Consider the following 23,706-nt stretch of genomic DNA (forward strand, 5'->3'; position numbering starts at 1 on the left):
TATTTTATTGAGGTATAGTTATTTTATAATTATATAAATTTCAGGTGTATGTCATAGTGATTCACATTTTTTTAAAGGTTATAGTCCATTTTTAGTTATTATCAAATACTGGCTGTGTTCCCCTTGCTGTACAATATCATTAGCTTATTTATTTTATATGTAATAGTACCTTTTAGTCTTGTACTTCTGATTTTCCCCTCCCTTGTTTTCTATTCCCTCTGGTAATCACTAGCTTGTTCTTTAAATTCATGGGTCTGTTTCATTTTTGTTAAATTCACTAGTTTTGTTTTTTTAGATTTCACATGTAAGTGATATTGTACAGTATTTGTTTTCTGTCTGACTTATTTCACTAATCATAGTACACACCATCCCTGTTGCTGCACATGACAAAATTCCGGTCTTTTTTATGGCTGAATAGTATTTCAGCTATATATATATCACACCTTTTTATCCGTTCATCTATTGATGGATAGTTAGTTTGCTTCCATATCTTGGATATTATAAACAATGCTGCTGTAAACATTGGAGGGTGTATATCTTTCCAAATTAGTGTTTTCACTTCCTCTAGATATACACCCAGGAGTTTTTACACTTTTAGGTTATTATGAATAATGCTGCTCTAAACATTAATTTACTTATTTCTATGTGACCATACGTTTTAAATTCTCTTAGATATATACCCTTGGGTTATATGTTAGTCTTAAACGTTTAACTTTTACAGGAACAACCAGACTTATCCACAGTGGCTGAACCATTTTACATTCCCACCAGCCATATATATGGGAGTTTCAATTTCTCCACATTCTTGCCAGTATTTGTCATTGTCTTTTTTTTTTTTTTTCATTGTAACCCTTTTAGGGGTGTTATATGGTATCTATTATGGTATTGATTTATTTTCCCTTAATTATTAATAATGTTGAGCATCTTTTTATGTGATTATTGGATTTCTGTCTCTCCTTTGGAGAAATTTATTCAAGTATTTAAATCCTTTGCCCTTTTTTATATTATCATTTTTATTGTTCATTTGTGAGAGTTCCTTATATATTCTGCATACTAGACCTTTATCAAATGTGGGATTTGTAAATATTTTTCTCCCACTTTCTATGTTGTCTTTGACTTTCTTCAGAGTGTCTTTTGATACACAAAAGTTTTTTAATTTTGATGAAGTCCAGCTTACTTATTTTTTGTTTTGTTCCTTGTGCTTTTGATATCATATTTAAGAACCTCTTGCCTAATTCAAGATCACACAGATTTTCACCTATTTCCTTCTATGATTTTTATAGTCTTAGTTCTCACATTTAGGTCTTTTGCATGTGAATATCAAATTGTTCCAGCACTACTTGTTGAAAAGACTATTCTTTCCTCACTGATCTCAATGCATTTTTTATTTAATTATACATGAATATGTAAAACATTTACATGATTCCAAAGTGAAAGCTACATAGCAAAATATACTAGGGTAACATTTGCTGCCAACTTAGTCCCTCCTCATTCCCTTTCTTTGCCTATAAATAGCCATTTTACTACAGTAGGTTTTTTTTTTTCAGTGTTTCTATTTGTAAATGCAATAAATTCCATATCTACATTTATTTATATTCCTCCTCAATGTGTGTATATATATACACATACACTTATACATATGTTTATTTGTACCTCTTTCATCTTTTCTACATAAAATATAGTTTACTGTTTACTGGAGAAGGAAATGGCAACCCACTCCAGTGTTCTTGCCTGGAAAATTCCATGGACAGAGGACCCTGGTGGGTACAGTCCATGGGGTTGCAAAGAGTCTAACACAACTGAGTGATTGAGCACACATCCTTTCTCCATAAAATATAGCTTTCTATTTGGTAATATGCCATTTTATAGATTGCTTTATGTACTTAATAAAACATCCTGGTGATCATTCCATGGTAGAGCATAGAATTTTTTTAAAAAAATTTCTTTTTACAGTTTTGTAGTTTATCATTCTGTGACTATACCATTCAGTCAGTTCCTATTAATGTATATTGGGATTGTTTCCAATATTTTGCTGTTGTAGATCACACCATGGTCCATATACTCCTGTGTTTCTGCTGCTCCCTCACTGGGATAGATAAAATATTAATATTTTAAATTAAAAATACATTGGGACAATAATAATTGAGAGAATTGAGATAAAGAGTGCATGGGGTTACCATTCAAACATCACCTTTTACAAGTACTGTCAGTTTGTGTATTAATTTCTTGTCTTTATCTGTATATACTTTTTTTTTATAATTTGATATCATTTATATGGGCTTCCCTGGTGGCTCAGACGGTAAAGAATCTACATGCAATGCAGGAGATGCGGGTTTGATCCCTGGGTTGGGAAGATCCTCTGGAGAAGAGAATGGCCCCACTCCAGTATTCTTGCCTGGAGAATTCCATGGACGAAGGAGCCTGGCGAGCTATAGTCCATGGGGTTGCAAATAGTTGGACATGACTGAGTGACTAACACTTTCACACTTTTTTCATATTATTTTATAGTTTTTTTCATTTAAGATTAAATTGTACACTTATGCATGTTTTTTGTGGTCATATTTTTATTGGGCATATTCCTGTTGTATCAACATTGGCAAAAATAAATTACTGCTAATGGGTATTTGCAGCATTTCTTGTTTTGTTTTTGTTAGTCTAGCTGACAGTGTAGAGAATATTTTTGTATGTTTATAGATCTGTTTCTATAGAGTGAATTCTCAGGACTAGGATGATCAGATTAAAGAATGTAAAAAGTTTGATGATTCTTTCAATATCTTGCCATAATGCTTTCTGCAAAGGCTATAGCAAGTTTACAACCTGTGCAGCTGTGTGTGAATATAGCAGCCAGTTTTTTAAGCTCATATAGTTCCTATCACATTCTGCCTTACACTGAAAACATTCATGGATGCACTGTGTTTCCTCCTATATTGTATGTCAGTGTCTGGACCTTGTACATATGTATATGTTCATGTGTGTATGTGTGTGTGTATGTGTGTACACCTATTGTGCTTTCATAGGTACATATTGAGTACATGTGGTTCAGGGATTGCCTGAAGAATGAGATATGTGATATTGCATGTAAATTGCTCATGGATAGCATAGAATATTATATATGAATCATAAGTCATATGTAATCGTAAGTCAACACAACACAAAAGATAATAGCAGGAAGTTAGAGATAATATTTGACGTTGGTTGTGATAGTGTGTTGGTTCTCTTCGTGCAGGTGGGGGACCTTAGGCTGGCACTGCAACGTGCAGAGCAAACAGCTGCCAGAAAAGAGGATTATTTACGCCATGAGATCAGTGAACTCCAGCAGGTACTTGTCAGAGTTTCCCTAAAATACAAATCTTGAGATGTTTTTCTAAAAATAATAAATGAGTTAATTGGGTAATGTTCTTCGAGTTGAGAAGATTACTGCCATACTCTTCATTTTCTGTATTTGTATGTGGTTTATGTGAATAAAATCAGAGTGGGCACTTCAAAAATGTATAAGAAAAAAACTAATTTTCTAGAAAGTAATTTTATCATGATATGTAGTATTTTGAGTGTTTTTTTTTCATTTGTAATGGCTGATTGATTAATTATTATCAGTCTTTGATTACTGTGGGGCAGAAAGCAATGCCTAATTTTTATGCTACTACTCTGTTGATGTCAGTCAGTGAAGTTGTGCAGGAGAAGGGGGAGAAAATTCCACTCATATTGATCTTCCTGTTTTATAAATACTTAGAAATATTTAGAGAGGAGGCAACTACTAAGAAGTTTGGATGATACTCTTTATTACCTGAAGGTAATCAAAGGCTGTCATTACATAGAAATGCTTTGAAAGAAGCACATACTTAGTTACTCCATTATGCAACTTAACTATAACTTAAGGATTGAATAGTTAGAAAGTAATAGAAAACAAGTAATTTTTTCCCGAAATCTCTCATAAAGTTTGTTTGCTAGCATTTTTAGTGTTTTTACTGCTGTCAGTAATAATGACTTAAGAATGTCATAATTCAGAGACTCCAGGAAGCAGAGAATCGAAACCAAGAACTGAGTCAAAGTGTTTCATCAACAACAAGACCATTGCTTCGACAGATAGAAAATTTGCAAGCAACTCTAGGGTCCCAGACGTCATCATGGGAGAAGTTAGAGAAGAATCTTTCTGATAGACTTGGTAACTGCTTTAGTTCTTAAGCTCAATGCAGTTCTTAAGCCCTTCCATCCTGTTTTAGAATTAGGGTAATGGCATGAAATTGAAATTCACTGAATCTGATGGTTTTATTTTGTGTCTCACTTGTAGATTTTGACCTCTTCTCTCTTACATTTATTTTCTAATATCATAACTGACTCTTTTCAAATCATACCTTACATAATGTGTCAGGTACTGTCTAAAATACTTTCTTGTCATTCTTTTGCTCATTTTTACAAACTTTTGCACTCTATTGTTTCCTCGTCCATTGCTAAATCTGACGTTGTTTTAGCTTGTCGGCGGTAGTATAGGAGGTAGAGATCGAATATGATTCTAGTCAGTGGTGGAATTCCAAGAGCAGAGATAGGTCAAGTTAAATCAAGTTCAGATTCTGGTAGACAGATGCTATGAAGTCTTATGATTCCAAATTTTGCTTCTTTACAAAAATACCCTGTGCTGTTAATAAAAAGAATTTTTTTTTTCCCAAGATACTTACTCAAGCACAAACAGGTAGAATATGTATATATTAGATATCCCAGAAGCTAGCAAATGGTGAAAAATTCCTGTTTCTTTTCTATGCCTAAAATTAACTGTAATTTGAGAGACATCATGGTGTAGTGATAAAAGCCAATGTGAATGGGTGTCAAAACATTTGGACTCATGGCTTTTATGGTTTGTTTTCAATCATCCAGCCAAACACTCTGGAGCAAGTCATGTACCTTCTCTGGACTACTCCCTGTAAAATCATGAGGGGTGAGCTAGATTAGTGGGTTTGAAACAGTGTTCACTAGATCTCTCGTATGTCTTAGTGCTGGCTGTCATGGTGAGAGGGAAGCTCGATAAGTAACGTGCTGGGCTTCCTCCAGGCTGCTTTAATGAAAGTAGTGCCTCCTTTGACTACCCTTTTTTTTTTTTCCTTGTAGCTTCATATAAGATTTTGTCTGAAATAGATTCATCTGCTTAAAAAGAAAAATCCCTAAACAGATGAACCTTCATCTACTGTTTAATTTCTAGATACAAATTTTAGGTTGAAAATTGAAGCTAGAAGCAGGTATTTCTGTGGCTTTTAAACTGGAGCCTACACACTCTCGGGGATGTATGGTGTTGTGCTACAGTGTAGGCAAAGCCACGGGACAAACATTCTTTATAATGCTATAAAAGCATAGATACAGTATTGAAAAGAATATATAATGTAAAACAGAGATATGACTGGGTCTATTTTAGTGGGGAAAATTATGAAAATTCTAGCCTTGGTTAAATCTCAAAATTTTATCCACTATTTTTTTTTAGTTGAAAATTTCAATTGAGATAACTAGATTCGTATATAGTTATAACATATGCAGAAGTGATATGGAATGGCCCCTTGCACACTTTCCCCAATACTCAAATGTTAATGTTTTGCAAGATTGTAGTAGAATATCACAACCAAGATATTGACATTGAAACAACCTTCTGATTTTATTCTAATTTGCCCAGTTTTACTGGTACTCACTTGTCTATATATGTGTGTTTATGTCTGTGTGTGTATTAAGTTTTATACAAGTTGACCACGTGTAGGTTCATGTATCTGTCACTACAGTCAAGATATTGAATAGTTCTAACACCACAAAGACCCCTCATTTTGCCCTTTAAAACTGTACTACCACCCTCTTGGCCTTCCTTTCCAGTCCCAAATCTATGGCAATCACTAATCCTCTATTTCTAAACTTTTGGAATTTCAAAATGTTATATAAATAGAATTGTATAATATGTGACATTTTTGGGAATGGGCTTTTTTTGCTTAGTATAATTCCCTGAAGATTCATGCAAATTCTTATATATATTAGAGATTTAGTCTTTACTGGTGAGTATTTTTTCTGTGTTTATATGTAGCATATCTTATTTGACCATCTACCTAACAAAGGATGTCTGGGCTGTATCTAGATTTTGTCTGTGCAGATCAAGCTGTAATGAACATTTGTGTACAGCTTTTAGTGTGAACTTAAGATTTCATTTTTCTGGATATATGCCCATGTGTCTAATTGCTGGGTTGTACGTCTAGTTGTGTGCCTAGTTCTTTAAGCAAATGCCAACTATTTTCCAAAGTGGCTTTGTCTATGAGAGTAATCTAGTTTCTTTACATCCTTGCCAGCATTTTCTTTTGGTGTTTGCCCCTATTTTTTCTTTTAGTCATTCAGACAGGGGTGTAGTGATGTCTTATTATGATTTTAATTTGCATTTTCCTTGTGAAAGATGTTGAATGACATTTTATGTCATTTTATATGCTCATTTTCCATTAGTACATCCTCTTCAGTAAACTGTGTCTGTTGCCCATTTTCTAATTGGACCATTTATACTTTAATTAGTGAGTTTTGAGACTTCTTTATGTAATCTAGATACTAGTCTTAGATAAAATGGTTTGTATTTATTTCCTCCAAGTATGTAGCTTGTCTTTTCATTTTTTTCACATTAAGCAAAAGTTTAAAATTTTGAGGAAGTCTGATTTATCAGTTTTTCTCTTTATGGCTCATAGTTTTGTGTTAAACCAAAGTACTCTTTGCCTATCCTTGGATCCTGAAGATTTCTTTGATTTTTTTCCTAAAAATTTTTATGATTTTTAAAAAGTTGAAGTATGGTTGACTTACAGTATTCTATTAGTTTCAGGTATACAGTAGTAATTTGACATTTTTATTTTAAAAAAATTTTATTTATCTATTATTATTATTTACTTTACAATATTGTATTGGTTTTGCCATACATCAACATGCATCCGCCACGGGTGTACACGTGTTCCCCATCCTGAACCCCCCTCCCACGTCCCTCCCCATACCATCCCTCTGGGTCATCCCAGTGCACCAGCCCCAAGCTTCCTGTATCCTACATCAAACCTGGACTGGCGATTCATTTCTTATATGACATTTTTATAGATGATACTTCATATTAAGTTTGATGAAATATTGGCTATATTCCCTGTGCTGTACATTACATCCTTGCAGCTTACCTATTTTATACTTGGTAGTTGGTACCTCTTAATCCCCTTCACCTGTTTTGCCCCTCCCCTCATTATATTTTCTTTTGCTTTTAAGTATGTAATCCATTTGAGTTAATTTTCATATATGTTGTGAAGATTAGTTTGAGGTTTTTTTGATCCAGCACTGGTTGATTCACTACTCTGCTGATACATGACTCCACTTTCAAATTAAAATATATTGGTGAAAAAAATGGTAAAGCACCTATAAATTAAGATTTTTAAAATTTGTCTCTGTAGGCAGGTCTGCCTTACTCAGTGAGTACTTAAATAGTTTTAAGTGTGGCTATCTGCATCATTAGAAGTTTGAAGTCAGAATCTGTTTGGTATTATTATCTTGGCCTCTTGAATATATGTATATATGATTGAAATTTCTTACTTATCCTACCATCAGGTGAATCCCAGACCTTGTTGGCAGCAGCAGTTGAGAGAGAACGTGCGGCCACAGAAGAACTTCTTGCTAACAAAATTCAAATGTCTTCCATGGAGTCACAGAATTCTCTCTTAAGACAAGAAAATAGTAGATTTCAGGCTCAGCTAGAATCAGAGAAAAATAGGCTAAGAAAACTAGAGGATGAAAATAATAGGTGAGCATGTTTCTTGAGTGTTATTCTTGATAGTTTCTTGACATTTTAAAGCACTTAAAAAATATGCTGTTGGTGTTTAACTTCATCGCACTGAGAACTGGAAATACATACTTGTAGTGTTTAAAGTCAGAGTCATTAGTAATAGGATGTGGAACCAAGTTAGGTGTAGGATTCACTGAACCTTGTATAGTCTCTTGAACATGTGTGGCATGTTCTGAATGTATTTGCATTTTCTAGGGAAAGGATTCATTGCTTTAATCAGATTTTTTTGAAGGAGTCTGTAACCACAAAGTAGTTGAAGACCACACACTGGAGTTATTTGTGTATGACAAGGGTTTAAGCATTGTTCCTCTTTCTAAACAAACGTCTGGGCTCTTTGGAAATCACAAGCTGTAATGTCTATCTGTGTGAAGTTAATTAAGGCTGTGAGGATGGGTTTTATCCTGTGAGTTCTTTGGAAGTTTTACTTTTTAAAAAAAGTAGTCAGGGAAAAATGATTTATAAAGTAAAGAATATGAACTTCTGCAGACATTTTTGTAGAACTCTGTAATGCTTTTGTAGAATCTGAACATACTAATGTTATGAAATGGTGGTATTCAAAATTCTATTTAGGAAGTCTCTTTTTAAATGAAATCTTAGCCCAAAGAACCAAAAAATACGCAGACATGGTAGTTTAGCTTCTGAATAAAACCCAGGTAATCTGGAAAATACAGTTGGAAAATCAAGCTGATAATAAAAATGACTACTAAGTATGTAACTGGAGGTAATATAGTAGTATGTTTTTAATAGTCTGTACTATCATCTTTTTTTGTTTAATTCCCTTTGGCTTAATAGGTACCAGGTTGAATTAGAAAACCTAAAGGATGAATATGTAAGAACACTTGAAGAGACAAGGAAAGAAAAGGTATTTCTATTAGTGTTCACTTACCTCTTAGAGCTTCCATTAGAGAATGGTTGGGAATGGTAGCAAGTTAATGAAATGACAACATGAAATGGGTGATGTTTCTGCTTTTGGTACTTGGGTCTTTAGTAGTAGAACAAATAAGACTGTATACATTATATTCCTAATTTGGAGATTGACTTATGATAACTTGGTTTCACAGAAATAACCTGACTGTCTCTCTCCATTAGACACTGTTGAATAGTCAGTTAGAAATGGAGAAAATGAAAGTTGAACAAGAAAGGAAGAAAGCAATTTTCACTCAAGAAGCAGTAAAAGAAAAGGTATTAAATTTTGTTGTTTTCTTTTTTGATGTAACCAGTTAGTAGCTGTTGGGATTAGTCATTGTTTTGTAATTCAAGCTAAACTTTATAAATACCATTTCTTAACATCTAAAGTCAGTAGAGTGATGAATTCTAGTAGTATAATCAGTGTTCTCCTCAGAGTAGATCCAGAGTGACTTGAGTTTATACAAAGAGATCTGTGATTTCTAGGAGATGAATTATGGAACGTCTTGTCCCTTTTTATTTTGTGGTCTCTCACTGATACTGATGCACCTCATTTGGCCCATAGGCACCTGGGAATGAAACTGGTTTGTTCACTTTGTTTCTGGTTAATGAAGGCAATTTTTCTAAAGTGAGTTTCCTGTATTTAAAGGATGGGAGTATACTCAGTAATTAGCATAATAAGTAAAAACCACCTATATGTACATTGAGACTACCTTCTGAATTTATTTGGTCTAAAATACAGTAAAAATAAAATGGATAAGCCAGAAACATTACAGTTTGTAAATCTTGGTAATCTTATTCTAGAGAAATATGTTTAATTGGTGGTATGTTATATAATATGAAACAGTTCATGTAATTTCTCTGTTAAAAACATTCACATTTCATAAAACATAAACCAAATTATACTGTAGAATATAAATGAGTCTTGTAATGATTTGATCAAGTTTTTCTATACTTTTAAATTACTAAATAATTGTGCTTTTGATAAGACTTCAGAAATCATATCTGTAACCATTTTATGAGGAAATTAGAATGAATCTTTGTTGTCATTGATCCTAGGAAAGTTTCTTGCTTTTTTATTTGCCATTTTACCCTTTAATCTGAATTTAATTTTTTTTCTTTACACCCTAAGGAGCGGAAACCGTTTTCTGTTTCTAGCACTCCTACAATATCACGTTCAAGTTCAATAAGTGGAGTTGATATGGCAGGCCTACAGACATCTTTTCTGTCTCAGGTGATGTTTTATTTTTTGTATGCATTCTTAAGTTGAATAATGAGAGTGTGCAGGATAGTAGTTTGGCTCTCACCATGACCTTGGCATTCTATGCACAATTTATCTGCATTTTTGTAAGGGAGTGCTAATTTCACTGAGGAAATAAGAGAAAATTTTCTGCCTTTAAGAAAATCGTAGACGATTTAAAGCAAGAACTGTCCTAACTATTTTGTTTGTACCTTGTGCATAGTCTATAGTAGTTGAATAACTGTATGTACTTTCTTTAATTAACATAGGATGAGCCTCATGATCACTCATTTGGACCAATGTCTGTGTCAGCAAATGGAAGCAATCTTTATGATGCTGTAAGGATGGGAGCGGGATCAAGCATTATTGAAAATCTACAGTCTCAGCTGAAGCTAAGGGAAGGAGAAATTTCTCATTTACAGGTATTATAAAAATGAAATGTGCTATACAAGGAAATGAAATTTTGAGGCCCAGTAAGTTGCATCCTTCATTTCTACCTGCTTTTTGAGCAAATTGAGAAATAAAGTGATAGTGGCCTATGAAGCCCCAAATAAATCATGTATATTAACAATAAAGGCTGGTTGGAGAACTTAGCCAAGGATGAAAGTCAGATGGGTCTGCTGAGTGCCAGAATTTGGGAGACTGTCACAGAAAATGATAGGCTAGAGTAGGCCTCCCCACATGTGATAGGTAGCCTGCCTCAGTAAGACTTAGAGGCATCTAGAAGCAGAGAGCTCCTTGCAGGCAGCTTTTTCCAGACATGACAAAAGCTAAGTTGCTGCGCTGAGCATAGCCATTTAATTCTTCCCAGATTCACCTCGTATATAAGTTACTCCAGCTCCCCCTCTGAGGAAAGAACAAAGGTGATGAGAGAGATTAGAACTGTAACCTGCTATACAAAAAAGTAAAGAATTTGAGTGGGACATCCTCCTATCTCATCTTGCTTTTCATAAACTTAATGTGGTGAGAAATGTTAAAATATTTCACTTACCTGTTTTCATTGTTAAACTTGATACACTCAAAAGTAGAACTTTCTTATTCTTATTTTATGATTTTAGTTAGGTGAAAATATAACTCTTATTAAAGAGGATGTCCTTGAATTGGAAGAAAATAGATCAGCATGATCTTAATACCTTTTATGTTTATGTTGCCTTATGTAACGCTTGAGAGTGCAAACAAACTTCTTTGGTAATTGGTAAGTTCTTACCAATATGACCTACACAGTTGGCACTACATTAAAGTTAGTTTTTGCTTCCCTGGTAGCTCAGTTGGTAAAGAATGTGCCTGCACTACAGGAGACCCAGGTTTGATCGCTGGGTCGGGAAGATCCCCTGGAGAAGGAAATGGCAACCCACTCCAGTAGTCTTGCCTGGAGAATCTTATGGACAGAGAAGCCTGGCAGGCTGTGGTCCATGGGGTCGCAAGAGTTGGACACATTCTAGGGACTAAACCACAGAATAACAAATATATTGCTATTTCCTTAGATTAGAGAAAAATACAGAGTTGCATGTTACAAACATTATTAAATTTTCTTTAGTTCTTTCTCTCTCATAGTAAATCTAAATCCTGTGAATGATATACCTCTGAGGAAAGTTGAAACCCTTTTTGTGCCACTGTTTCCTTTTATTTAAGAAAGAGCTTGTTCTTGGTTATATATTCACATATCTATTTCTTAAAAATCAGCACATTATATATGTTTATATTAGTGGGATTATTAAACAAGATATATTTTGATTTAAATCACTCTCTGGTAATGTGCCTCAGCTAGAAATTGGCAATCTAGAAAAAACACGCTCCATAATGGCTGAAGAGCTAGTTAAATTAACAAATCAAAATGATGAACTTGAAGAGAAAGTGAAGGAGATACCCAGACTTCGAATGCAGCTAAGGGTAAGTATTCTTCACTCTTATTTTTAGTTACATGCACAGTGGTTTTTCACAATCATGTTTAGTCCAAGCATAGGAAAATAACTAGATTTCATTTGGCCAAGGCTTTAATAATCCTGAACTTTTGCATGATCTGAGTAATATTTTATTGATTACTGTTAAATGTATCCTCACAGTTAGCATATTTGGATTGCCAATTGCTGTTAACCTATATATGAGAATATCTTTTGGGGTAAATGCCAGATAATACTTAAACTACAGGGAACCAGACACTTAAATTGCATCAAATGTGCTGAAATTAATGGGAGAAAAGACAGATTAAGCTACATATGGGGAGAATTGTAGATTTAGTGAAGAGATAGGTTAAGATTAATAGCCATCTAGTCTAGTATTTTTTTTTTTTTTAGTCTTTTATTCTAACAGACTAAAGTGCAAGTTTAATTTTTACGAGAGATGACTATATACTTTTATTTAGATTGTAGTGTCTTTACTGGTGGCTTATTTATGATAATATAAATAAATATTAAAGATTTTCTGTATTTTATAGGATTTGGATCAAAGATACAACACTATTCTGCAGATGTATGGAGAAAAAGCAGAAGAGGCAGAAGAACTTAGATTAGATCTTGAAGATGTAAAAAATATGTATAAGACTCAAATAGATGAACTTCTAAGACAAAGGCTCAGTTAACTTCTGCAAATTACATTCCCATCAAACTGAATGTAAACATTTAATATCTACGTGCAGATATCCAATAAATTCTTTTATAGAATTAGAAGGTGGAATTTACTGTAGTGTTAAAAAATTGAAAAAATTCTTTTATAGTGTATAGTAATATTTCCAGTTAAATTATTTTGTGCAATATTTGAACTTTATTTTTAAAACTATTCTTTAAAAGATTTATTTTTTAAAAGGTCTTTTTTTTTTTTTTGCCTTGAATAGCACAGAGATTTATTACTTTATCCTCATATCAGTATGGTTAGAGAAGGAGAATGGTTCATATGTTGTATTGTAGATATATAACTAATTATATCTATAATTTGTATGTTTTTGTATATATTGAGAACATTTAAAGAGTTATAGTAACGTTGACACTTTGAAATCTTTCGCACTTAAATCTTCAATATATCTTAATTGTGATTCATGAAAATGGACATTGTTTTCAAGTAAAAAAATTACTAAATCTGCAGTTATTAAAGTTTTGAAATAATTTTTTTTCTTTAAAAAAAGTCTCTGAAGTTTAAAAGGTAAATAATTAAAACTTACAAATTTTTGTGATCTCAAGTTTTATTTCAGTCAGATTTCACAATTAAGTCTGTACAAACTTTGGTACCTATTTGGAGAAAGTTGTAGCTATTCAAAGTTATCTAGGCATAATTGAATAGTGGAAAAATCTACTTTAAAAGATTTTGTGATAACTTCATTAACATTTTAGTGGTTTTTGAAGAGGTATTGTTTTACTACCCTATAAAACGAATCAAAAGAAATAAAATTACTAATGTAATTTTCTTTTTAATTGTTCACATTTTGTAAAGTCTTATTTTTGGCACATTAAAAGTAAATGTTGACATTCATAATAATATTCATAACAAAATAGAGAAATTATAGGAGTTAAATTTGACATTTTGTAGTTTTCTGCAGTTTATCATTTAATTTTTTTCTTGGACCTTTAAAATAAAAAACTAATAGCTGAAAAAATAGCTATTCCTTCTCAGCTGTGTTTTAGACTTGTGAAATATTTTGATAGATTTTATTACTTAAAGTCATTTAGATGCCTTTACTTGAAAATAAGAACTCTGACTTAGTTTTTAGTTACATTTTAAACACTAGAACTTTAGAGTATAGCTAGAAGTAAGCCATGCTGAAGATTGTGGAATGCTTTTCAGGGCAATTCAAGTGACCTCATTTTTGTTCTTTTTGGATTCAAGACAGTATTTCTGTCATTGGATCTCTGATTTGTAGCATTAATAAATATTCTGTCAGTGTGAGCCAAATTCATGACATTAATTTTCTATATTTTAGCAGTAAAAAGCAGTAAAATAGCTTTTCTTTTTTTTAAATTATTATTAATATTAAGGGGTTGACAGAATAACAAAATTGATAGCAATAGGAAATTTACAAAATTAGAAAATACGGGAAATACAACTTGCAAAATTCTATCAAGTTTTTGAAATCAGAAGTTTAGGGATTATGAAATTGTTCTTTTATGGTATCCATTAATGAAGAGGGGAAAAAAACCTTCAGTGGAGAAAAGATTGAGATAAAATTGCTTTACTTTTTAATTTTATAATATTAAACATTCTCTTTTCTTAATCCTTATTAATAAAATCAATTCAACTTAAAATTTTATGGTGTTTTTAGTTTAATTTAAAAATGGCAGCAGCTATTTAAGTCTTTGACTGTATATTACCATATATTGTTCTTTATCCACAAATTAATAGCTGATATTTATACTGAGTTTGTTTCATTATATGTTTAGATTTTTCAATACATCTATAAATTGAGAAAGTGTACCAATTGCTTTCTTGAAAAACTCCACTAAGTGGCAGAATACGTATTGGATATTGGTTGCTGTATTTTGCTGTTTGTCATTAAAAATTATCTATCCATATTCTAGAAAATATTTGTATTTTAATAGATAAGAAAATAGTTTGCAGTCAGATGTTTCCATTCTTGAAAGAAAATAGATAATACAAATCATAACAATGTTAAGAATATTAAAAAAAAGAGTAAAAGGTATGAACATTGTCGTTTCCATATAGACAAGTAAGCACAGATTGTGGGCATCCTTCTAACTCTTGGGAAGCTAAATTGAGAGTGCCATTTCTTTCTTTTTCTTTGCCTCTTTTTAGAGAACTTCCAATTGTATAGTGTGTAGCATGTGGGGATGCATCAAATCTTTGATTTTTAAGATATTCTAAATATGGGAAATTTCTGACCTAGGGAAACATGTAGTTTAAGTAAGTAAAAAGAAAAGTTCAGGAAAATTTTTCTCTTATAATCCTTCATTTGGCACTTATTAATTGAAAATTTTATTTAAATAATTTAAAAGTATGTGATTTATAATATATAGAAAATAGACACTAGACAAATAGAAAATGACTATAGATACTTTATCTTGTTTTACTATTCTTTGTTTAGTATGTGTACATGTATGTTCTAATGTATCATAATTTTTCATTTTCATTTGAGTCTAATTTCCCTAATTTTGTTCAGTTTTAAAATATAACAACTTTAACTTCATATTTTGTAAAGGGCTAAAAGTATGATTTAAAACTACTTGATATTATATTTTAATTGATACTATATTTTAATTCTAAATGAAAGATAATGTAAATAAGCATGATTCTGATTTGAATAAAGATTTTAAAGTAGTAATGTATTTCATTTTTAGCATGATTTAGAGTGGTCAGTATCAATGAGTGAAGACAGTTCTGTTTTATGAAGATAGATGACTATATAACTTTGAAATTTTTATTTTAAGAAAATGAGGGTAAGTCCAGATTTTTTATGAGTTATTTTACTCAGAGTTTTATAAGAATTCAGCATAGTTTTCCTAATGAAGATATGTTTTTGGAAAATATAATTGTAAGAATTTACCTTCTTGTATAATTACTGTAAGGATGATTTGTGTCTTTTTAAGGTCTTAAACTGTATCAAGATATTTTTCTAAAAGTCTTTAAAATATTTTTGTATTCAAATAACAGATATAACCAGTATCAGTTTAGTCAGTCGTGTCCGACTCTTTGCGACCCCCTGAACGCCAGGCCTCCCTGTCCACCACCAACTCCCGGAGTTTACCCAAACTCATGTCCATTGAGTTGGTGATGCCATCCAACCATCTCATCCTCTGTTGTCCCCTTCTCCTCCTGCTCTCAATCTTTCCCAGCCATTAGGGTCTTTTCAAATGAGTCAGCTCTTCACATCAGGTGGCCAAAGTATTGGAGTTGCAGCTTCAACATCGGTCTTTCCAATGAATATTCAGGACTGAACTCCTTTAGGATGGACTGGTTTAATCTCCTTGCAGTCCAAGGGACTCTCAAGAGTTTTCTCCAACACCACAGTTCAAAAGCATCAATTCCTCGGCACTCAGCTTTCTTTATAGTCCAAATCTCACATCCATACATGACTACTGGAATAACCATAGCCTTGTCTTAGATGGATCTTTGTTGGCAAAGTAATGTCTCTGCTTTTGAATATGCTATCTAGGTTGGTCATAACTTTCCTTCCAAGGAGTGTGTCTTTTAATTTCATGGCTGCAATCACTATCTGCAGTGATTTTGGAGCCCAGAAAAATAAAGTCAGCCACTGTTTCCACTGTTTCCATCTATTTGCCACGAAGTGATGGGACCAGATGCCGTCCATGTTCTTAGCTTTCTGAATGTTGAGCTTTAAGCCAACTTTTTCACTCTCCACTTTCACTTTCATCAAGAGGCTCTTTAATTCTTCACTTTCTTCCATAAGGGTGGTGTCATCTGCATATCTGAGGTTATTGATATTTCTCCTGGCAATCTTGATTCCAGCTTGTGCTTCTTCCAGCCCAGCGTTTCTTATGATGTACTCTGCATAGAAGTTAAATAAGCAGGGTGACAATATACAGCCTTGATGTACTCCTTTTCCTATCTGGAACCAGTCTGTTGTTCCATGTCCAGTTCTAACTGTTGCTTCCTGACCTGCATACAAATTTCTCAAGAGGCAGGTCAGGTGGTCTGGTATTTCCATCTCTTTCAGAATTTTCCACAGTTTATTGTGATCCACACAGTTAAAGGCTTTGGCATAGTCAATAAAGCAGAAATAGATGTTTTCTGGAACTCTCTTGCTTTTTCCATGATCCAGCGGATGTTGGCAATTTGGTCTCTGGTTCCTCTGCCTTTTCTAAAACCAGCTTGAACATCTGGAAGATCACGGTTCATGTATTGCTGAAGCCTGGCTTGGAGAATTTTGAGCATTACTGTATTAGTGTGTGAGATGAATGCAATTGTGTGGTAGTTTGAGCTTTCTTTGGCATTGCCTTTCTTTGGGATTGGAATGAAAACTGACCTTTTCCAGTCCTGTGGCCACTGCTGAGTTTTCCACATTTGCTAGCATATTGACTGTAGCACTTTCACAGCATCATATTTTAGGATTTGAAATAGCTCAACTGGAATTCCATCACCTCCACTAGCTTCGTTCGTGGTGATGCTTTCTAAGGCTCACTTGACTTCACATTCCAGGATGTCTGGCTTTAGGTGAGTGATCACACCATTGTGATTATCTGGGTCATGAAGATCATTTTTGTAGTTCTTCTGTGTAAGTATCCTCCATTCACAAGTTATTGTGACTTCATATTGCTGGTACTATTGAACTCTGCAACTTTGATCCTTTAAAGTACTTTTAAGCTATTGTCATTCCCTTCTCCAGGGGATCTTCCTGACCCAGGGATTAAACCTGGGTATCCTGCATTGCAGGCAGATTCTTTACTGTCTGAGCCACCAGGGAAGTCCTATTGCCTTTACATATACTCAGCTAACTTGTAGCAAATCAAGATCCTTTAACAAGATAGAATGGAAATTAAATATATATTAATACTTTAAAAAATAAATTTTCACAAATAAAACCTTACAATGCTGCAGTAATCCACAATTGTGATATACAGAATTTACTCATAGTGCTGTCCTGAATTTATTCCCCACACTGACCTACTCCCAAGTAAGCTAAATTTCATTTCAGTCCTCAAATAATACTAAGCAAGGGCTAATGGGAGGTTTTTCTGTTAAACTCTCTTCTTTTACAGGTAGTGATTGTCAGAGTATGGTAGGTAGAGGTGTTCCATGCCTATATGTCTTTTTTAAAATGACAATCTTAATTTTTACCAATACACATTATCAAACAAAAATCTGTGGTCATGGGTGATAATAGGGTACACAGTGCTTGCTTTGCTTTTGTTTAAGGAATTCACTTATATGGGATCATAATCACTTATCCACTGTCGCGAAATCTAGAAAGCTCTGAAAACCAATTGCTTTTTAAAAATAAGCTTGTCAAGTCTTTTTTGGTAGTAAAGCTTGACCTTCACTAACACAAGGCTTTAACAGGCTTTATCTCACTTAGTGTGAGCATTCATGCATTTTGCAGATCATGGTGTTATAGTGTTTGGATGGTGTGCATACCCTATTTTATTTAAAAAAATTCAGGAACATATGTGGTACCAAAGATTTTGGAAAAGAGATTGTATACCTGCACTATATCCTCAGATCCTTTTAAAGCTGATACCATTACCATCTTCATTTTTAAAATGAAAAAAGGTTAAGCAATTGCTCAAGGTCATATGGCAAATAATTTATGCCATTGGGCTGCAGAGTCCAAGCTCTGAACCATTAACTATCCACTGCTGCTTCTCTTCCTGCTCTTCTGTAAAACTGTAAGTATATAGATGAGCTGTAGCATAAGATCAAATTTAGTCAAAATTTGCTTGCTTAAAATTTCAATAGCTTTGATTTATGGTTTAAGTAATTGGATATATCAGAGAACCAATAAGCTGTATTCTGCGGATAGTTCATACTAACACTCTGTGAGCTATCCAAAATATCAGTATGAGTGGCAAACTTAGAACACATTTAGCAAACTTGTGATGTAATGATTATCCAAATTTCAAAGTTACATAAAATAAATAGCAGATAAATGAGTCCAATAAACTTATTAACATTTGCTTTTTAATAGCATTCAATTTATGATCCATTCTGTTTTTTGTATTTCGCTTGTGCTTCCTATCAATTCATACTGACTATTTTGAAGCAAGTTTCAGAAGTATGACTTACTTAAATCTGAAATGTTTCTGTAAAAAGTAACTTTACCTCATCAACTATTTGGATACTTGCATCATAATTCATATAGGAAAGAAAGGATAAATATGCTCCATTCTTTTCCTTTACCAGATTTCACAATTAAAATTGGTTCCTTTCTGTCATCAGAGATGAAAAATGAGGTTTTTGGCTTGTGTATTTAATCGATTAGTTGGATTTTTTTTTTTTAATTAATTTATTTATTTAGGCTGCACTGGATCTTCATTGATGTGTGGGCTTTCTCTAGTTGCATCGAGCCAGGGCTATTCTTTGTTGCTGCTTGTGGGGTCTGGGCTTCAGTAGTTGTGGCACATGTGCTTTAGTTGCTCCTAGGCATGTGGAATCTTCCTGAGCCAGGGATTGAACCCATGTACCCTGCATTGGCGGGGTGGATTCTTAACATCTGGACCACCAGGAAAATCTCTAGTTGGATCTTTCTGAATTTAATATTTGAGTACATTTGTGCTTCAATCCATTATAGTTACCCAGTGGATGCTTTTAAATTATTCTAATTTTGACTGGAGGGAGTCTTCTCAAATTGGTTCCTGAGTTCTTATGATGTGACCCTCATAGCCTTTGATTGCTTCCTTGCATCCTCCTGTAAGATCTTTCAGATTTTTCTAGTACATTTCCTGCCCCACATCTAAGATGATTTTTCTTTGGGTATACCAATTTATCCATTTTTCTTTGGATACCATGTTCCTTAAATGGGAAAGTGTTTGCCAAGATCGCAGTCTGGGCACAAGGAGTGTTTCTTGCTATAATACCATGTTGGTTGTTTCTAGGCCTTTTCAACAGATGATGGAGAGATTTGTTTTTAAGGATAAAATATATTGTTAGTTCACACTTACTCCATTTCAAATTTGGAACTACAGCTTCCATCAGGCTTATAGCTATACTGCATGTCAAAAATTTTAGCTTCAAAGATACCATCTTAATTACTCCTATATAGTTTATCCCAACCAACCAACCAACGTTGCCACCAGTAATTTGGCTTCTGCAAGCAGTTTGTGATTTATTGTAGTTCTCTTAGTCCTGAAGGTACATTTCACCAAAATGTACAGATTCTATTTCAGCGTCACTTGGTTTAGTACCCTTGTTGTGGTAAATGCAACAACTGGATGGCAGTTGGATTTGTTTCATTTTACTGTCAGTTTTCAAGGATTACTTCTTAAAATTTACTTTTGTTTTATAATGTAAAATGTTTACTGATTCTAAATCACATCTATACAATGTATATTCGGAGAACTTATCTTCTTTGTTCCCTATACCTATATTCCTTCTTCCTATAGGTAATCATTTTAATGTTATTCTATTTGTAAATAATTTATATACATAAATACATATATGTTGCCTTTCCTCAGTGATAGCATATTGCACATTGTTTTTCTACTGTGCTTTTCCCACTTAATATATCCTGCAGTGTACAGTGGTATTTTTCAGTCCTTTTTTACACCTGCCTAGCTCTGCATTGTATGGGTGTATTATAGTTTATTTATCAGTCTACTATTAATAGACATTTGAGTTTATCATTTAAAACTAAACTTTAACATTGATATTTTGGGAGGGAAATTTCTATGTTAAGAATGGTTGTTACTGTATGATAGAACTCAACCTCTTGTTCTTAAAGCCCCCTTACATTTTGTCTTCTCTGAGTCTGAATGACCACAACTTAATTTTTAGCCATTTAAAATAGCACTATGTGCACCTGGCAACAGTTGGATTGGCCGGTCTGCTCTTGTAATAAGACTATTTTTAGAAGCCTTTCTCATACATTGTTCTCATGTGTTCTTATATATCTATATATCTCTCTATATATCTTTATTGCATATCACTTAGAGGCAAACTAGCTTGTATGTTCTTTTTGAATCAACTAACAGAAAAGTTGTATTTCCTGTATGTGACAAAATAGGTTGGTGGCAAGTAACCTGAGAAAGCACTTTTTTATGTCTACTGTCCTTATTAGTAAGGGGTGGGCAAAGTATGAAATTATAATAGAACAGTAGTTCCTTTAGAGGCAAAATCTTACATGAAGAGTAAATGAGTTAGTACTGTAAATTGCTTTAGAATAACACCATGTTTCTGCATTGCGATTACTTGAAAAAAAGAAATCCAGATAATGTGGCTCATTTGGCAGGTTATAATGGAACTTGTAACAGTTCTCCGAGCAGTATCTAAAACGATTATTTGAAAAGTATGTAAAGATTTAGAAACAATCCGTTGTGTTTTCTGATGATCATAGTACTTAAAACCGGTGACTTTGTGTCTGAGCATAAATATATTCTGATGACATCAGCTTTGATCAGTTCAAGATGAAGCAGTAATCAATGCTCAACTTGACTGTGCTCTACACTACACAGTATACTATATGGACCTAGAGTGCCAAGAGTAAAAATGTGGGGAGATGGGCGTTCAAATAAGTATGGTAAGATAAACCATTGCAATTTAAATAACTACAATAAAAGGATAAAAGTCAAACTCCACAAAGTGACATTTGAGCTGATGAGTTTTCTGATAGTCACTAAGAAAGATAAGAGGACTACTATTTAATGTACAAGGCTTCGAAGAATTCTTACCACCAGAAAGTGCGGCCAACTACGAGGCTCGGAGAATGAACGTGAGGGCGACAACGTGTACCCTAAATAAGGATACAGTAACCCTCCACCTCAGTGCAACGGGAAGGAAGAAGGGAAGGAGTCCGGTTTTCTATGCAACCGGTCGCAGTGTCCCTTAAGCGCCTTTTCGCTACCTCTCAAGGAGGACAGTCCAGTATCTTAAAGTCCTGACCCTCCCCTGGCGCTATGGCCGGGGTCGCAGCACAGAGGTTCTCGTCCTGGTGGGAAACGCAGGAAACCGCGGACCACGCCCCTTGACTCCTCGTGAGGTCGTGCGCGCGTGGTCCCGGCTCCGGCCCCAAGGACCCCATGCGGGGCGGGGACCGGCTCCCGGCGCAGGCCGGCCTAGGTGTCCCGGCAGCTCCCGGGCGCCCCCTGGCCCGGCTCCGGCGCCGGAGGTTTCCGGTGAGCTACAGTCGCCGGTTATGACGACTCCCTCAGTCCGAGCCGCCGCCGCCGCCGCCGCCGCCGCCGCCGCCGCCGCCGCCGCCGCCTCCGCCTCCGCAGCCCCCGCTTCCCAGGCTCCAGGTGGGACTCGCCCCGCGGTCCGCGGAATCTTCACCCGCCCCCCGCCCTCTGCCTCGCCCGGGCGCGCGGTGGGCGCTTCTGCCTGCTCCCCGCGCGGGTTCCCGGCGGGCTGGCGCTTCTCCACGGGTCCGCCTGCGCCTTCCATCGCCCGAGGGCCGAGAAGGAGGACGTGGGGAAGCCGACCTGATCCTCCCTTTACCGAGGGCTCGGCCCCCTTCACGGTGCCTGCCGCGGCGCGCGGGGCCCCGAGACCGCCGGGCGCGGGGAAGCATGCCGGGTTTCCCAGGCCGGGACGGAGCCTCCTTCCAGGCCCCTCCCGGGCGTGTTGAGGTCTGGGGTGGGAGGGTGCAGTGTGCGGCGTTGGGGGGCGGGCGGTCCCCGGGAATCTCTGCGCCCCGAACCCCAGCGCGGCATCATGGCTGCGGAAGGGCGCTCGCCACCGACCCCGCCGCCTTGGCTCAGACGTTGTAGCGGACCGCTGATGGACCTCACCTGGCCATCTCAGGCCCTTTCCAACCTCCTGCCTCGTAAAACTAGTGCTAGTTGGGGCGAGCCGTTTTAGGAGTCCTTGTGGGTCTCACATGCGTTTAACTTTTCACCTGTCCACTGGCTTCTGTAAACTTTCCAACCTCTGTCAGAATGTTGACCCATCTCACCCACTGTGTTCCTTGTCACTGTCGGAGTTTCACTTCTCATTCTCTTTCAAGCTTTCTCCCTTTCCCTTCCCCTTTCTTAGGCCAGTGGAAATCCAGTCATGGTATCCCCATAGAGAGGTGGGGGGAACCAGCAGCTTTGCGCAGAAGGAAAAAGTAGCTCAGCTGCTAAAGCGTCCATCTCCTGAAGTGTGCCCGCCTGTCCCTCAGGGGCTCTTCCTGCAAGAGGACTCAACCCCGGAAAGGCTGTGTCAGGCCCTGGGGTTGTGCTTTCATGCACAACAGCCACTCCTGCTAGTTTATGCAAGTGGTTACGTGCCCTCAGCAAAAGCCAGGTTTCTGATGTGAACCTTTAGATTTTTCCTTTGGCGGAAAAATCGTTTACGGATCCCTGAGTTTAGTTATGGCTAGAGCTCAGTAGAGGACAATGGACTTGGCTAACCAAAGGTCGACTTGGTCATAAGAATGACCTATTTCTGGGAGAGACTGGCCATTCTGCCTGTTGAATCTGAAGGCAGGGAGCAATTTCATTCGGTGAGTCGGATTACTGTGGTGAGAACCAGTTGGATTGCTTGCTCTTGGGAATGTTTTATCTGTTGAGTGTCCTGTTGGCCTGTACCAGTTGGTGCCGGTATGAAGTGGGTCATCTCCTTCCTGCTCACTCTTAGCATCTCTTCTGTTAAGTTACTGTGTTGAGGATTGTACCTGCTACCTCACTTTTAGTAGCTTTTATTTGTTAAGGCAGAGAAAGGTTTTATAAGCCAGGCCTTCTGGTTATGGCTTATCTCACTAAATGCCAGACCGTCTGCTTACAGGTTATCTTATTACCTTCTCTCTTAATATTTCTTTTAATTCACAGTATCACCGGGGATGCAGAAGTCTTCTTTGATATGTTTTTTAAGGTAATGTGTTTCATTTCTGACAGATTTTAGATACCTGAAACATCACAGCAACTTCTGGGTGGTTCTGAGGATTAAAGAGGTAAATGTTTCATTATAATTAGAGTCACTGTTACTATTAATGTGTATTTTAAATTTTGTGAAATTGTTACGAACTCACAGTTGGGTAAAAGTCTCAATTAAAAATATTGATTCAGGTGACCTTTATTACAAATAATAAGATACTCTTTAGGGATACCTAAAGCAATTCATACCCACTCCAGTGTTCTTGCCTGGAGAATCCCAGGGACAGGGGAGCCTGGTGGGCTGCCGTCTATGGGGTCGCACAGAGTCGGACATGACT

At 35.7% G+C, this 23,706-nt stretch overlaps 2 protein-coding genes across 7 annotated transcripts in view; both read left to right on the forward strand.

The window, feature by feature from the left end:
• TMF1 (TATA element modulatory factor 1) overlaps window positions 1–15,145 on the forward strand; it is a 33,501-nt gene extending 18,356 nt beyond the window's left edge. The window contains exons 9-17 of the mRNA XM_005890964.3: window positions 3,227–3,319; window positions 4,006–4,162; window positions 7,579–7,771; window positions 8,606–8,675; window positions 8,903–8,995; window positions 9,852–9,953; window positions 10,229–10,381; window positions 11,724–11,849; window positions 12,394–15,145. Of these exons, the coding sequence (XP_005891026.1) occupies window positions 3,227–3,319; window positions 4,006–4,162; window positions 7,579–7,771; window positions 8,606–8,675; window positions 8,903–8,995; window positions 9,852–9,953; window positions 10,229–10,381; window positions 11,724–11,849; window positions 12,394–12,537 (1,131 nt within the window). The 3' untranslated portion in view covers window positions 12,538–15,145. The remainder of the gene's footprint in view (window positions 1–3,226; window positions 3,320–4,005; window positions 4,163–7,578; window positions 7,772–8,605; window positions 8,676–8,902; window positions 8,996–9,851; window positions 9,954–10,228; window positions 10,382–11,723; window positions 11,850–12,393) is intronic.
• A 6,270-nt stretch (window positions 15,146–21,415) lies between these two features.
• The window catches only part of EOGT (EGF domain specific O-linked N-acetylglucosamine transferase), a 41,969-nt gene continuing 39,678 nt past the window's right edge, over window positions 21,416–23,706 (forward strand). The window contains exons 1-3 of one of the 6 annotated variants that reach the window (XM_070359841.1): window positions 21,694–21,748; window positions 21,779–21,811; window positions 23,390–23,445. The gene's annotated coding sequence lies outside the window, so the exon portion shown is untranslated. The other 5 variants (XM_070359845.1, XM_070359840.1, XM_070359843.1 and 2 more) reach the window with 5 other exon arrangements.

Source organism: Bos mutus, chromosome 22 (genome assembly GCF_027580195.1).
Source record: "Bos mutus isolate GX-2022 chromosome 22, NWIPB_WYAK_1.1, whole genome shotgun sequence".
NCBI lineage: Eukaryota > Metazoa > Chordata > Mammalia > Artiodactyla > Bovidae > Bos > Bos mutus.